General features: G+C 41.8%; 1 protein-coding gene across 5 annotated transcripts in view; it reads left to right on the top strand.

The window, feature by feature from the left end:
- The window catches only part of RAPGEF1 (Rap guanine nucleotide exchange factor 1), an 85,303-nt gene that overhangs the window by 20,166 nt on the left and 50,490 nt on the right, over positions 1–14,647 (top strand). For all 5 annotated transcript variants that reach the window (XM_030460984.1, XM_030460982.1, XM_030460987.1 and 2 more), the window contains one exon: positions 12,513–12,652. In XM_030460984.1, the coding sequence (XP_030316844.1) occupies positions 12,513–12,652 (140 nt within the window). The remainder of the gene's footprint in view (positions 1–12,512; positions 12,653–14,647) is intronic.

Here is a 14,647-nt window from a genome sequence, read left to right as displayed (position 1 = left end):
TCTGCCAATGATTGGCAAATTAACATAACTGTGCTCAAAGTATTTTCTATGTATGTTTTCTAATTCTCTTGTAAGTGATTTGAATCCCTGCTGAAAATGTCTTCTGTGAGGAAGAAATCTAAGTTGCTACATGAATGGGTTCAGTTTCATAGTGTAACAATGTAACTGATATATATATATAAAACTGATATATATCTAAATATATATATTTATATATATTTATATATATATGTGATATATATATAAATATATATTTTTTATATATATTAAAATATATATATTTTTTTTTACTCAGATGGCAGCAATCAAGCATTATGGGGGTTTTGTACCTTCAGCTTGTGTGTACTATCAGGATAGACATAGAAATTATATTTCTTGAAGTCATGCAGACTCTAGGAGTACAGGAGCTCAGGACTCTTAACACATTTTAATGAAACAGGTTTTCCCACATCAATTGCCTTTTCCATTGATTTGTTTGACACATCCCCTAGTTTTACACTAGTTGCAATAGATACATAGCTGGTTTTCAGGTTAATGAAGAATGATGGCCCATTAAGTGTATTCAGACTTTTCTGACTGGAGAGTTGCCAAAAATGAAGCAGGAGAGATATCTCCCATCTGTCATTCTTCTACAGAAATCAGCCGTTTAGAAGTAGATGTAGCTGAGAATTTATTATGCTGAACTTCAGAGGAGAGTTTGGGAGTACACAGAGAAAAAAAGGCAAAATGAATTTGTTTGCTTGGGGAGGGAGGCAAATTGATTTTGTTGTGTAAATCTGTAAATAGGTTTAAAGGGAATGTTTCCCCAAAACACATTCTAAAATAAATGAAGTCCACGCTCATATTGGGAATCTCCTTGAGAAGTCAGGCAGGGAGTTGTGGGAGCAGATGTTTGCTGTGTCCTGCAGTCAGTGCCTGCAGTGTTCACCTCCTCTCAGCCCTTTCTCACAACACACAGATATTTCTGTCAAGTGTCACCCCATCTCCCTTTATTCCTCCCATCCCCCCTATGAGCTTTCAGGTAAGAATAGAGAAAATAGAAAGGTCTGTGGGGCTGCCAGTCGACCTCTTTCTTTTTTGTTATTACACATACTCTCCTAGGCATCGGTATTCTTTAGCTCATGATAGCAGCTACAACTCTGTATTTTTTAACCATGCTGCCACAAAGCTTAGTACTAGATGCTTTTTATACTGCAAAAGAATATTCATAAACAGGGATCGTAGGTACAGAGTCAATTCTGTGTGGTTGTTCATTAGCTGAAAGATGGGTTACGGTGTCTTGTGTTGCTTTACTGCAGTGTAATTTTTTTGACTCATTGGCTGCACCCGGTTGAAGATTCAAAACCCAACAGGGCTGAAGCTTGTGCAGGGTGTTTGTGCATTCCCATTTGCTAATATTAAGCACAGGAGGTCTGGGAGATATTTACCCTTCTAATAATGGCACCGAAGGTATTTTTATAAACACTTCTTGATGTCTTTCTTAACCCAGCTGCTCTGACAAACTAAATCCACTGCAGAAATCAGTAGGTTGCTGTATGTGTGTCACAGTGGAAGAGCATAAATTTAATCACTTCGTAGCTTTGACAAAGCACCAGGCTTAGCTGACCAAAGAGGCAGAGCCTGACCTGACCCACAGCCCTCCCGGGGCTGGCAGGCCCAGTGCCACACATCAAGCGGCCTCGTGGAGCTGAAGGTTCTTGTTACAGCCTGGTTGCTGTTTTCCAAAGGGACCTCTTGAGCTCCCAAAGTATTGCTCAATGTACCATGGGCTGAAATTAGTATTGATTCACCTCTTAAGGCTGGCTGGCAGGATCACCACACAACCCCGGACTGTGTTGCAGAGACTTAAAATAGCTTTGGCAGTTGTGGGTTTGCTGCTTTGTCAAAACCAGATTAAATGTAAGCACTCTTAAAAATTATTTCTTATTTATAGAGTTCTAAGGTCTCTTTACCATAGTTTGAGGGTTTAAAAAAACATTATTTTTCATGGAGAGGATCATGGTCTTTGGATGCATTCAGGTGGTACCGCTGCTCTCGGGCAGGACATCACTTTTGAAACTTGGTGCCATGCTCTGCATGGGTTGGGATACAAAGGAATGGGCTGTTAGTAAAAACCTCACTTACATTTCTGCTGTTCACCAAGATTATTCAGTGATAAAATAATTGTCTCAGCAGAATTATAAAGAGATGCTGAGATAAGGTTCAACTTTATTTTGAGTGGAATGGAATCTCAGCTAATTTCGCTTCAGCTATTGCCCTGGGTTTTTTGTTAGTGTTGAAGCTATTCTTGAAATGCAGGACAGCTTTCTGTATCAGTAAACTGGAACCTCATTAAAAACAGAATGATTCTTAGTAGGGCACTCTTTTGGTAATTTCCATTAAAGATAATAGTATCTGTTTAAATACAAATAGCTGGAGGGTAATGCAAGAAATGATGTTGGATACCAGCAAAGAATTAAGCTCCAAAGACATCAGGCTCAGCTGTCCTCTTTAGTGGGTTTCCAGACTTGTCACTGCATTAGGTTATGTAATATTCCAAAATAGCTGGGGAATAGCTGCTTTTTCTTCAGCTTTAAATTAACATGTAAAAGTCTAGTGGCTCTTTCAATGTTCCTGAAGCCTCATGTCTTCAGTAGGTTTGGTTGTGTTAGCCAGCATGGATTCCTTCATGTTGCCTTCGTGTTTTTGGTGATTGTTATTCAGATCTGTGAGGATTTGCTTCTGTAAATATTTGTTGTTCTGTACCTTTTTTAAGATTTTGTTTGTTTGTTTTAAAGTCAGGATTTTCTGATGGGTTATTTGTATCATTATGCTTTCTCCTTGAAACCTGTTGTCTGTAGGAGCAATGTAACTGGTGGCTTTAATTCAGGCATGAGGTGATAGGATAAATAAGGGAGTTGTCACAAATAATTGTTTACTGCTAAAGTAACTGTTAATGTGTATGTGCAGTAGAGTGAAATACAGACATCCTACTTAGATTCCCTAAGCTACCTCGTGTTTGCTGCCATGATGTTCTAGGGATGTGGTAATCCTCCAGCTAACAAAGAGGAGGGGTAGTATTTCCTCTCCCTCGTTGGCTGTTCAGTTCAATTAACATCTGGGTTTCCCCTTGCTGGAGGCACTGATGTTTCAAATTGTGCTTATAGAAGACTAAAATTTCCTACAGCCTGCAGGCAGGCAATAAAACTGGTGGTTTGGTTGGAGATCTTATCAGGTATAGAATAGAGTATGGAGCTGAGGATATGGCCTGCAGCTTCTTAACTCTTTATGTAAGCAGCACAATAATAATGGAAAAGCAGTTTCTGACCCGATTACATCAGAGATTTCACACTTGTGGTGCTGCTGTATCACTGTGCACACATGCATGGCTGTGTGTGGAGATAGAGAGCCCTTTGGGGCAACACTACAGTGGTACTTCAAAGTGTAGTGATTTGCATAGCCCTCCTGCCATGCCTTGTTTTATTGAATAAGTGATATCAGGGAAGTTTACACTGCTATTGCAGTGCTTCTCTAGGAGATAGTGCTGGCCTGCTTCCTGAAATTCATTTTTCATTCTCTTGTGGAGATGTGAGCCCCCAGCATAGTGTGCTGGAGTTGTGCAGGCATGTTTAATCTTAGGGAACCCAGTATCTGCTTTTCAGCATCTGAGCCCCGAGGACACAGTGCTAGTCAGAGCAGTGAGGAACCAGGCTGCCTTGCAGAGCAGTTAGCTCATCTCTTAACACGCATGGAAAAGAGCTTACATCACACTGTCACCTGGACTGTTGCCCTTGATCTATGGCACTTGCTGAAGAAGGAAATAAATCTGAGCATGTTTAAGCAAATACTTTTCGTGTTTTGATCTTATTTCTTGTTCTCAGCTCAAATGAGTGTGGGTGGTGGCTTTTGGGCAGGGTTTTAAGGCTCCTACCAAGCCTTGTAGAAAAGAGGGCTTAGCTTTGCAGTTCAGACTGAAAGTGCAAAGAGTCTGTAATCAAAGGTCAAAAATAAATATGGCAATAATTAGTGATGTCCAAAGCAACTGGAAATTGTGTCAGGCAGATACAGGCCAGCTTCTCTTTCTTTTGCCCATTGCCTAATGAATGAGAGCTGAGGTTACTCTCCAAGCATGAAAGAGGGCTGAGTTATTCCCATTCGAAACTAGTGCTGTGGGACAGATGCAAAGACAAACTTCCACTTACTACCTTGATTTTCAGCTGTTGAACCTGTGGACAGGTTGTGAGCAATTAGGCTTTTCCCCAAAGCATCTAAAATAATGCACTTTTCCAATTGCTGCCCTGCAGGGTGCCAGTGATGACAGTGTGTCACCTTGGAGATGGATAAACAGCTCCAGCAACATTGGGTTATAATATTTCAGGTCTAAGTTTCAAAACTGACAGCCATACAACTGTAACCCAAGCCTAGCAACGAGTTTTCAAGGTAGGAAGAGTCTAAACGGGCTCAAGTAAAGTGAGAGGAGGGGAGAAGGAGTTTAAGTGGAGCTCAGTGACAGGGCTTTTTGTGTGGCCATGGCAGTGGTGTGAATGAAACAAATTAGCTTTGGCTCTCATGCTCCCTACAGCCTAGGGTGACTCAGGTAGTGCACACACATATTTATGCCTGCCAGGCTTTATTTTTAGATGTCTGAATCACTGTCATGACTATAACCTCACAAAGCCTCAAGATGAATGGGGATGCCTATGGACCCCATATTAAGTCATGGTTGGTGAACAGAGAAATTCAACAGATTCCCTCACAACCATTGCAATTTCTGCATTCAGAGCTGTTTGCTGAAGTTATGCAGAGGCTATGTGCCTTGTAGCAGGATTATTTTTTTTTTCATTTAAAATTTAAAGTTTAGTTACCTACCCTAGTGAATTGTATGGGTAGAGCAGGGTGAGCATGGACCATAGTGGTCATGTTGTTGTTGGAGGCTACTTGACTCTTGTTTTAGTGTTGCTGGCACAGGGAGAGTTAGGAGTCATGTTACCAGTGCTGTAATCTCATTAGTTCCTTCGGGCTTGCAGGGCTGTGCAAAATCAGTACTTAAGTGGGAAATCACCAGAGACTCACCAGATGCCACACAAAGGTTTGCTACTGATTTGGTAAATGGCAACAATTCTGCTTGTGAGTTGGTATGGGACCAATCTGCTGTAGCAGCTTTTTTTCAGATAAAGCAGAGCAAAGCCCTCTCTGCTGCTTATCAATAAATTACAGTATGTTTTTCAAGAAGTCTCAAAGCCATCTGTGGTGTGCTGGAGGAAACTGAACTTGGATAGCAATGTTCTACTCCCTGAAATCCCTCCTTGTTCAATTAATTGTACTTATTTCCTTTTTTTTTTTTTTTGTTCCCTGTATATCACTTGGGTGGCATTGCTGCAGTTTCCAGCAGGTAAAGGATTTTTAGCTGATGTGTCTGTATGCATGGGATTTCTCTTCTGAGATGCTTCAGGTTGAAAGAGGACTAGGATGAGACCTGGTCAGCTGCTCTGAACTTGCTGCTTCGTCTGGTGCATCTTCTCTTCCTCACAACTTGAAGATTTGCTTCCAAATAAGAAGCTGGAAGGAAGAAGAGCTGTAGTACTAGTGCACCATAAAATTAATGTTGTTGACTGACCCAGTCCTTTTCACTGCAGTCAGGAGACTTGCCTGAATGGATAAGTTGCCCTCTGTGCCTCCCAGTTCCCTCGCAGACACTGTGAGCTCTTTCCACATGAGGTTGCTGCAGCTGGAGATGCCTCATTCATGGTTGCTTAGAAAGAAAAAAAAAGAAAATCAAAATAAAAATGTGCTCTCTGACAAATAAAAATGTTTTGCTTCCTCTAGAGGCCCCACAGGGTGGCATAAAAAATAATGAAGCCTGTGAGTCAGTGAGCATTGCCTGGCCAGCTGAGAGGGAACTGAGCCTCCCTTTGCCATAGAAGTTGGTGTGCTGTCATTGCACATCATTAATGCTCACTGGCTTATGCTCATTCGCTGTAATGTTGCCAAAAAAGAAAAAGGGCTGTCGGTCTTTCCGCTACCAAAAACTGGCTGCTTCAAAGGCGACGTGATGTTAAAGGAAAAGTTTCCTTAGTGCTCAAGGAGGATTGTTTGATTCTCGAGCTGCCCTTCCTCCACCTTTTTCCTTTAAAACCTGGCGGCTCTCCTGGCAGTCGGATTCCCGGGAGAGGTACTTGGAGCAGCTTACAAACAGCTCCACCTAAGGTACAAAGGTTAGGGTGGGCAAACTTCCTGATTGACACTGGAGCCTCCCTTTTTTTCCTTTCTGAGTCCCCTACTGGGTCTTTTTTGTTGTTGTTTCTGAATAAATTCTCTTTGCTTCATACTCCTGGGGTAGTAGCATAGTTGAGAAAAGTAAACTTACTGAGATGGAAGTGGTGGGTCTGAGACTTCCATTGTGTGCCTGCGGTGCAGCAGGGATGTGCTTATGCATTTTCTGGAAATATTTTCATTCTCTTCTGTCACATTCTGTATTTTCTGTATTCAGGATTCCAGTTCATCCTTTTGAGAACATAGAGCATCACTGAAGTGCTGCATATCAGCATCGTAAGACCTATAAACATCCCAAGGACTTCTGGAGAAGGAGTGTGTGAAATGTAGCAGAAGGCTGTTTGCTGTGTAATGAGACAGCTGGTGTACATTGCAGGTGTGAAAGGGCAGAGAACATATCTGGGGTTCTTCTCAACTGTTTCTTCAACCCTCCTTGAAAGCCAAGTGCTTTTTCTCTGTCATTACAGCTGGCTTACACTGGCAGGCTTCAATATTTTGTCTCAAGAATGACTGAGATGGCCTCCACCAAGGAATTATTGAAAATTAATTTTAGAAGTGCCCCGGCCATAGCTTTCTGTTGCCCACAGCCCAGTGGTGAGGTTCACATTGTGCCTCCTGTGTCAGCTCTTCTGCAGAGCAGCTTGGCTGGTAGAAGAGGCTGAGTTTCAGGTTAGAGCAGTGTTTCTGCAAAGCTTAAAGGCTTCGATTTTCTGTCAGTCGCTATTATTTTAATGTTTGCATTACAGAAGAGTCCAAAAGCTTTAGCCAGGGCAAAGGTCCCACAGATTTGTGTACTTACAAGTACATGGTAGATACAGCTCTCGCCTTAATGTGAAGGGAGGGAGTGGAAGGAAGGTGGTTGTGATTTGTAATAGCGTTTATTTAAAGTCTTGAAAGATCTGTGCTTTGCAGTATGTTTTGTGGTGATCGGAAGCTCTCACTTGTCCATCTGTCCATCCTGAATGACCCTTTCTCCTCTGTTTCTGACAGTGGAATAGGTCTAAAGGTGCAAGGACTGTGGCCCCAGGCCCATAGCCTCATCTCAGCCCCAGACATCCTCAGCAGAAAGGTTGTTTTGAAGTATAGCTCACTATTTTTGCCTTTTGCTTCATAACTCTTGAAGTCCCTGTCAGCTAGGGTTTAGCTGAAGCCTTGCAACTTGCCTTTTGTCTTCCAGAAATGATGGAGATGAGCCCAAGGGAACAAATGCCATTTTACTGGGCATCATTGTGTAACTCATTACATAAGTCACCTCGGCCTTCAAAGGACTCATGGCAGAAATGTCAGAAGTGGCTGATTAAAAATGTGCACAATAGCTTCATTAAGACATGGGGAGAGATGTCTGCTGTTATTTTAATCTTGATAGCTTTTATATATGTGCATCCAGCAGGGGCCCAGGTGGCCTTTTAAAATGGGAACAATTTGTGAGGTAAGATTTTTAGACTCCACTTCATTCTTTCTAATGAGCTGCAAAAGCCATTCCAAGCTGGAAGATGAACCATAACCCTTTTTTAAAGCTTTGTCTCCTCTAAAGCTGTGGGGTTTTGGTGTGTGAACAGACACAGGGTGAGAGAAGATGGAGGCTTTAGGGTTTTGTATTTTCAGGTGAAGGAAAGAAAAGATACTGCATTGTGTGGATGTGTTTTTCTTATTAAAAAAAATGTTGATTTTCAGTTATTCTAGGGATTGGGTTGCACCAAACAAATTGAACAGGTTAATTGTTCATCCCTGCTGCTGGAGCTGTGCCCTAGTGACAAAAACATGCCCAGGAGATCCAGGAAGCAGCCAGTGGTTATTCCCCACTTCTGAACCCCCCCTGCGATGGTTACACGTGGTGAGTGTGGGAGGTGGTCGGCGAGGAGCACCCATCAGTTAGGAAATCTGCTGTGACTGAGCTCTGTAAAAGGCTCAACTTTCACTTTGACTTCAAAGTAAATAATTTCTTGCTGAGTTAGATTGGTGGAATTCACCAGCACGTGTGTTTCTTGGCTTAATGTCTGGCATTCATTTGAATGGAGAGCGACTGTTCAAGGAGGGCAGCAGTGGATGTTGGGCTGTGACTTGCTGGCTTTCTCCTAAGCAGCCTATTTTCTTCACCCACGAGCACATAAGCTGATTTATCTGCCTTCCCTTGTGCCTCTTAATCTTCTGTCGTTTAAAACCTGTAGTTCTTTCCTCACCAAATTCAGTTTTCTGTCAGCAAACTGGCAGGCAGCACTCTGCTAGAGCTGGTGGAGCTGCGAGGGGATGAGGCAGCTCCCATACGGCCATGGCCTCCCTGGCCCAGGGGAGCTTGAGAGGTGTCAAAAAAACCTTTCTGGCCACACCTGGCACAGCTGGCCAGGCACTTTGTATGGGCTTTCTTGTGTTGTGTGTGTGGTCAGACCCCAGACACGTGCTGCCCAGAGGGGAGATGAGCCTGAGAGCTGAGCAAAGCCTTTACTCAACTGCTGGAGCGGTTTCAAGCACAAGGCAGCGGGAGCCTCATTAATAGGGGGATAGAACTAGCAATGAAATGAGTGATGTATTAAAACTGCCAGTCACAAAGCAAGAAACTCAAATCCATAACAAAGTCATTTTGAAGGGTTTTATTTTTTTTCCCAGTTGTATGCAGCAGCAGAGCATCCAGAGAGATGAAATATAGGTGGACAGAAAGTCAGTGGTTCTTTTGAGACAGGAGCACTTCTATACAACCATATTTTTGTTTTTTCCCTTCCAGTTAAAGTGACTTCAAAGAGTTAATAAACTTGTCCTTTCTCATTTATCTTACAAGTATTTGGACACTGCATAGAAGTAAATATGAGGTACCTCCTTCTGTGTATCAGGCAGGGTAAGAAGTTGAGAAAGCCATTGCTGAGTCTCCAGGTAAACACTACTTGTTATTCTTCAATAAAAGGCAAAGGTAATATGATAGAACAATTTCCAGCAGGCAGACTACCAAACGCAGGAATAACCTCAATGCTGCATTGAGGGATTTGGTTACTGTAGACAGGCAGGAAGGAGCAGAGGGAAGAAAATGTGGCTTGAGGACTGCCATGGCTTTGTTTTCTGCCTCTCTCTGTATCTTATCAAATTATTTGATCTGTAAAGGTATGCTGTGCTGCTGAAACATTTTAACTGAACAGGCACCTGACATGTTAGATATTTAAATCAGGATACAATATAAAGAAAGTTACTTTCTCAAACAGACCAATGCTATGATAACCAGTCTAGGCAGTCTTGCACAGCTGTGCTTTTTTTGCAGGACAGTTTCATCTTCATTTATAAAAGCTTAGGTAACTTACACCTTTGAGCTAGAATACCGTCGTATTTAAGTATAACTTCTCTTTTATACCAGTTCATCCAGATACATTAAAATGCAAATGCTGTTTATAACATTTGAATGTTGTGTTTGCTTAAAAACTGTAAAACCCGTTGTGACAAATACTGTCTGTTGGAATTTACTGAATATAGGCCCTGTAGCTCCACCACTTGATCTGCAGATATGGGGAGAGGGATGAAGGGCTGCAGTTTGATGGAGATGGTGTCCTGGAGTTACTGACTCACAGTCCACTCTTGACAGACAAGTTGCTTCACCTTTGTGCCTGCTTCCTGTCTGTGGAATAAGGTTAAGCCCTTGGTGTTTAAGGATGAGAAAGATATATTTGCAATGTGCTTGGAACAAGAAAAGCACTACTATAGGTGCTAAGTGTAATTGACTGCAGGAGAATATTGGTTTGTGACTCATTTGTTTAACTACAAATACATTAGAAAAGTGAACAGATGAGATCTGGAAAATGCTTATTGTAGATGAAAGAAGTGGTAAAAAGCTGCATTAATTTGTGATCTTAAAAGCGGGTCTTAGTAGGGCTATTCAAACAATATTTATTATTTCTGTGAATGCCAACTGCTCTGTTTCATTAGTACTATTTTAGGAAGTTCCTATTCTGCTCCAGCCACTTGCTCCTGCCCTCTTTCTAGAGGTCTGTGTCCCCTTGGAGTGAGCTTGCAAATCATTCAGTTATTGTGACAGAATGGTAAAGAGAGCAAAGGGCAGTGGATAGGCTGCTGGTGGTGAAGGGGATCTACAGTCAGCAGAAGAGAATCTTTCTCTGCTGACACCTCCTTTGGGAGGTTCTCGACCATGTGCATAAATTGGTTCAGCTGTTTGTGTGCTTTCCCCATAGAGGTGGGTAGAGGTGTCTGGTGGGAAGCAGGAAAGGAAGTAGCAGTCTTCTGAAATCTCTGTCCCTGCAAAATTTCTTGTCCCTACAAGGCAAAATTATCACCATAAGCAAGCAAGGGGTTTATAGGCATTGAATATTTTCCTACTCAGATTAGCAGTTTGGATCTCACTGCAGTCCATGGAGGAGCCAGACCCAATTTGTTACTGCCACCATTATTTCCCTGTAGATTAATTACCGCAGTTGTTTGCCAGTTCTTGAAAAAAAAAATAAAATTTAGAGCCATGACTTCTCTTGGCAGGCGTGCATACATGTGCATGTATAGGAATTCTCATATGGTGTACAAAATAAATTTATTTTTTTGAGGGGAGTGCGAGATCATTATCACTGCCGCCAGGAACTGTTTGCAGTGGTGACCTTCAGCACCCTGTGGAGCCAGAGTGGTTTTAAAGGTTTGGAGATCCCTTCATGGATGTAAAGCAATGACGTTAATCATTGCTAAGTTAGGGTGGCAGCTGCTGTAAGTAATTCTTCAGAGGCCAGCTGATATGTCTGGATTTATCTGCAGTGACCAAGTTTTTTAGTGCCTCTCTCTTCAGTGCATTAAGCAGGACTTTACAATACAAGGAAAACTTTGAGAAACATTGACTTCTGTGGAATGGAAAACAGGTCTGCAGCCAGACTAGATTAGAGTCAGTGCTGATGCAACTTCCATTGATAGGATGCCTGCAAAATTTGGATGTAGAGGACATAGCCAACTGAAGTTTTGGCTCTGGGGAAGGTGGTAATAATAGGGTCTTAACACACTACTAGCAAGCCAAGTTTGAAGCAAGATAGCCCTTACAGGGAGGCAGGCACAGGTTCCTTCCCTTGACTTGTGGTTAGGTGATTTCTGAGTGTGAGGAACAGCCTTTGTGCTGCAGTGTGGTATTGAGCTTCTGGGTGCCAGATTTGACTCGGCAGCCTTTTCTGTGTGCAGTCTGCATGCTAACAAGGTGGTGCAGTGCTGCATACATGGGGCTGTGTCGTTTGGAGTCATTACAGCCAGTGCAGTTGTTTCTCAGATAATCTAAAAGAAAAATGAAATGTAAGCAAAACTGCTTACTTTCTTTGATAAAGACAAGGTGGGTATCTTCTGCTGAAATATCTAGGTACTAGAGAGCAATTCAGACCTTCGTGTATTAACGTGGTCTTTGCTCAAAATGCATTCTAAATTGCTGTCTACAAGGCAGCATCTTATTTAGCTTCATGGCTAATCAGATAAAAACTTATTTCAGCAGTAAGTCTGCATATGGCATGACTGCACACCTTTGAGACTTCTGCTTTTAGGTATTAAAAAAAACCCAAAAAAACCAAAACATGAGAATACAGGTTTTAAAAGGCTTGAGCAGTTCTGTAATTCAGCTTCTTTAAGGATGCCCTGGTGTTGAAGCAGTTCCTTTGCCCTCTGGTTTGTACATCTGAAGGGCAACCTGTTGTGAATGACAAGGGTTGACATTTTTGTTCACATTATCCATGGAGCCATATTCAAAGGTGATAATACCAACTGGGTAGAGGTAGGGATCAGCAGCTGGGGAAGCACATTATATCACAGTGGACTGTGTTTTCCTTTCCTGAAGCAGCCACCAGTGCTGGGTACTGGGCAGATCCCTGCCTGTGCACCCATGGTGGCTACTGACCCCCAGCCAAGACATGGACAGGAGCTTTGCTCCGCTCATTTCATCCCCTTGGCTCAGTGCTCATCCACAGAAGAGGAATGATGATTACCTCCTTAGTAAAGTACTGGAGATAAGTGCTTATAAGAGAGATGTTTTTCCTTTTCTCTTCAAGGCATAGAGCAGTAGCAAGCCCACTGTGCCTGCCTTTGCACTGCAGCCTTGCTGCCTCCGAGGGGAAGCAGGAAATGATGGTGATACTGAGGTTGGAAACATAATAGAAAGCTACAGTTTATTTTTTTTATCCAGTTCCACTCTCTATATTATGTACATGGTTGCAAATTTTTTTCATAGGCTGGTTTTCTAGATAATGCTGTTGCACAAGTTCCCTGGTTTCAACAAATTAACCCTAATCCAGTATTGCATTTCTGTGTCTTTCTAGATTCTGAGCGTTCCCATCTCTCCTCGTTCACTATGAAGTTGAAGGGCAAGTTTCATTCACCAAAAATAAAAAGAACCCCTTCCAAAAAAGGAAAACAAGCTGACCTGACAGTGAAAACACCAGAGAAGTCGGCAAACAAAGTAAGCAGACCAAGGATGTGCTCTGTTAGTCTTGCTGGTACTCACTTTATCAACATCCACAGCTCTGCTTTTGGTGCATAACTTTGTCCTCTACAGAATTCTGCAGATCTTTCAAGAATCCTCAGGGTGACTTTATGAGTAGTTATAAACTGCTCTGTGTAGTATAAAATAAGAGCAACCAAGGCATGTATTTCCCTTTGGAGAGCCTGATGAGACCTCCTTCCATAAGCATTTAAATATCTCATTATGGAATGTAGTTTATGGCTTGACGTATCCTCCCCACGTGCATACCCTATGGTTATGGTTACAGCTTTCAAATAACTGCCTGGTTTTCGGGTGTGATCCCAAAACCTAGGCAAGGAAATCCTTGAACCTGGTCCAAAGATGTGCTCAATCTCTGATGATATCAGCAGGGAGAGTTAAACAGATGAGTTGAAATTCCAGCATACTGTTCCCAACTGACCCAACTGACTTCAGGTCCTCTTAAGAGCTGAGGTCACCAGTTTTTCCCAGCACAAGCCTATCAGTGTGTTATGTCCTCTGCTGCTGTCACCTGATTATGTAGAATGGAGATCATCTCTGTAACAGTACTGTTACAGTCAGTTTTAAAGTATAAATCTAAGCCAGAGGTTAAGAACAATTGAGGATATTTATGATAATCCAAAATCTTTCCCAGTTGTTGAAAGTCTCATCCAGTGTGCAGTGCCAGATGTGCAAACTTTCTTAGATTATCCGTGCTGAGGATTGTTGTACTGTTACTGAGAGCAGTCAGCAAGATATAGTTGCATCACACAGTCTTATTCTGTGTGATGTGCTTAGCACCCAGGGAAGTCACTGCAGGGCTTCCTAGCTGCATTATGCATCATCAGATGGAAGATGATGAAGCTTTTATTTCCTGGGCTGTAGATCTTGGGTTTTGCTGGTTTTTGGTTTGTTTTTTTTTTCCCCGAGGAGGCTGTGGGTATACTTTCTAGGGAGATAAGCACCTTATATTACCGACTGCTAATTCAAAAATAAAAATAAATCTGGGTCTACTCCTTGAAGGCTTTTAATTCCAGTGATATTTCAGGATGGTATATTGAGATATTTTAGAGGCCTTCTTTTAAATTGATGTGTGACCACATAATAAATAAATAAGAAAATTAGGAGCCCTTTCTAAAAGGCTATTGTGTAGCAAATATATATTAGCAGATTCATAATAGCCAAAGTTTTTGCTTTTCTTTCTCTCCTTGAAAAAGCAATGCAAAAGGATTTACTGATAAGGCACATTTGTAAAACCTTTTTTTATGTACAGATTGGGATTTTTAATTGGAAAAAACCTCACTTGTGAGAATTTTTATGATCATACTTTATTATTTAAGATACGTACATTTTAATACTATGAGATATTGTTGAGTTCTAACTCATTCCTAATCTATTTTGATAGCTACTGCCCAACTAATCAATTATTTGGATGTAGGCAGCTTGTTAGCTTTGTGGGGGGTGAGTGGAGAAGAGGATATGCCCGGACTGTCACCAGGTTCTCTCACTGGAACAGACAGCAGCTGACAAACAGTTGACAAGACAGATTTTGCTGTCAGAAGGCACAGTTGATAAACCAAATATCATCCTTTCCTCCTCTTCCTACCCTCTTAGGTACTTAAGATGCTATTTTTATAATCTTGAAGTAGATAATCACTGTAGAGCAGAAATAGCAATGCCAAAGAATGCAAAATCACTGCATGTAGCCTGAAGGTTATACTCGACCCATGCAGACATGTTCTCCTTCTCCCTTTTATACCTAAATCTGGGCAACACAGGGGAAGCTTTTTTTTTCAGAGCCTCTTTTTATGCCCTGCATTCCATCTTTGATTCTTATCATAGGGCATACGGTAGGAATAGTAGTGCCCTTCAACATTATATACAAATTCATGATACATTTTTCACTGCCAAAATAGAGGGAAAAAAGGGACTGTTCTGGCTTTTATAAACAGATGTATTCTGTACAGTTTGCTG

Source organism: Calypte anna, chromosome 17 (genome assembly GCF_003957555.1).
Source record: "Calypte anna isolate BGI_N300 chromosome 17, bCalAnn1_v1.p, whole genome shotgun sequence".
NCBI classification, from domain to species: Eukaryota; Metazoa; Chordata; class Aves; order Apodiformes; family Trochilidae; genus Calypte; species Calypte anna.
Note: the sequence above shows the minus strand (reverse complement) of the source record. Positions and strands in the feature narration are given on the sequence as shown.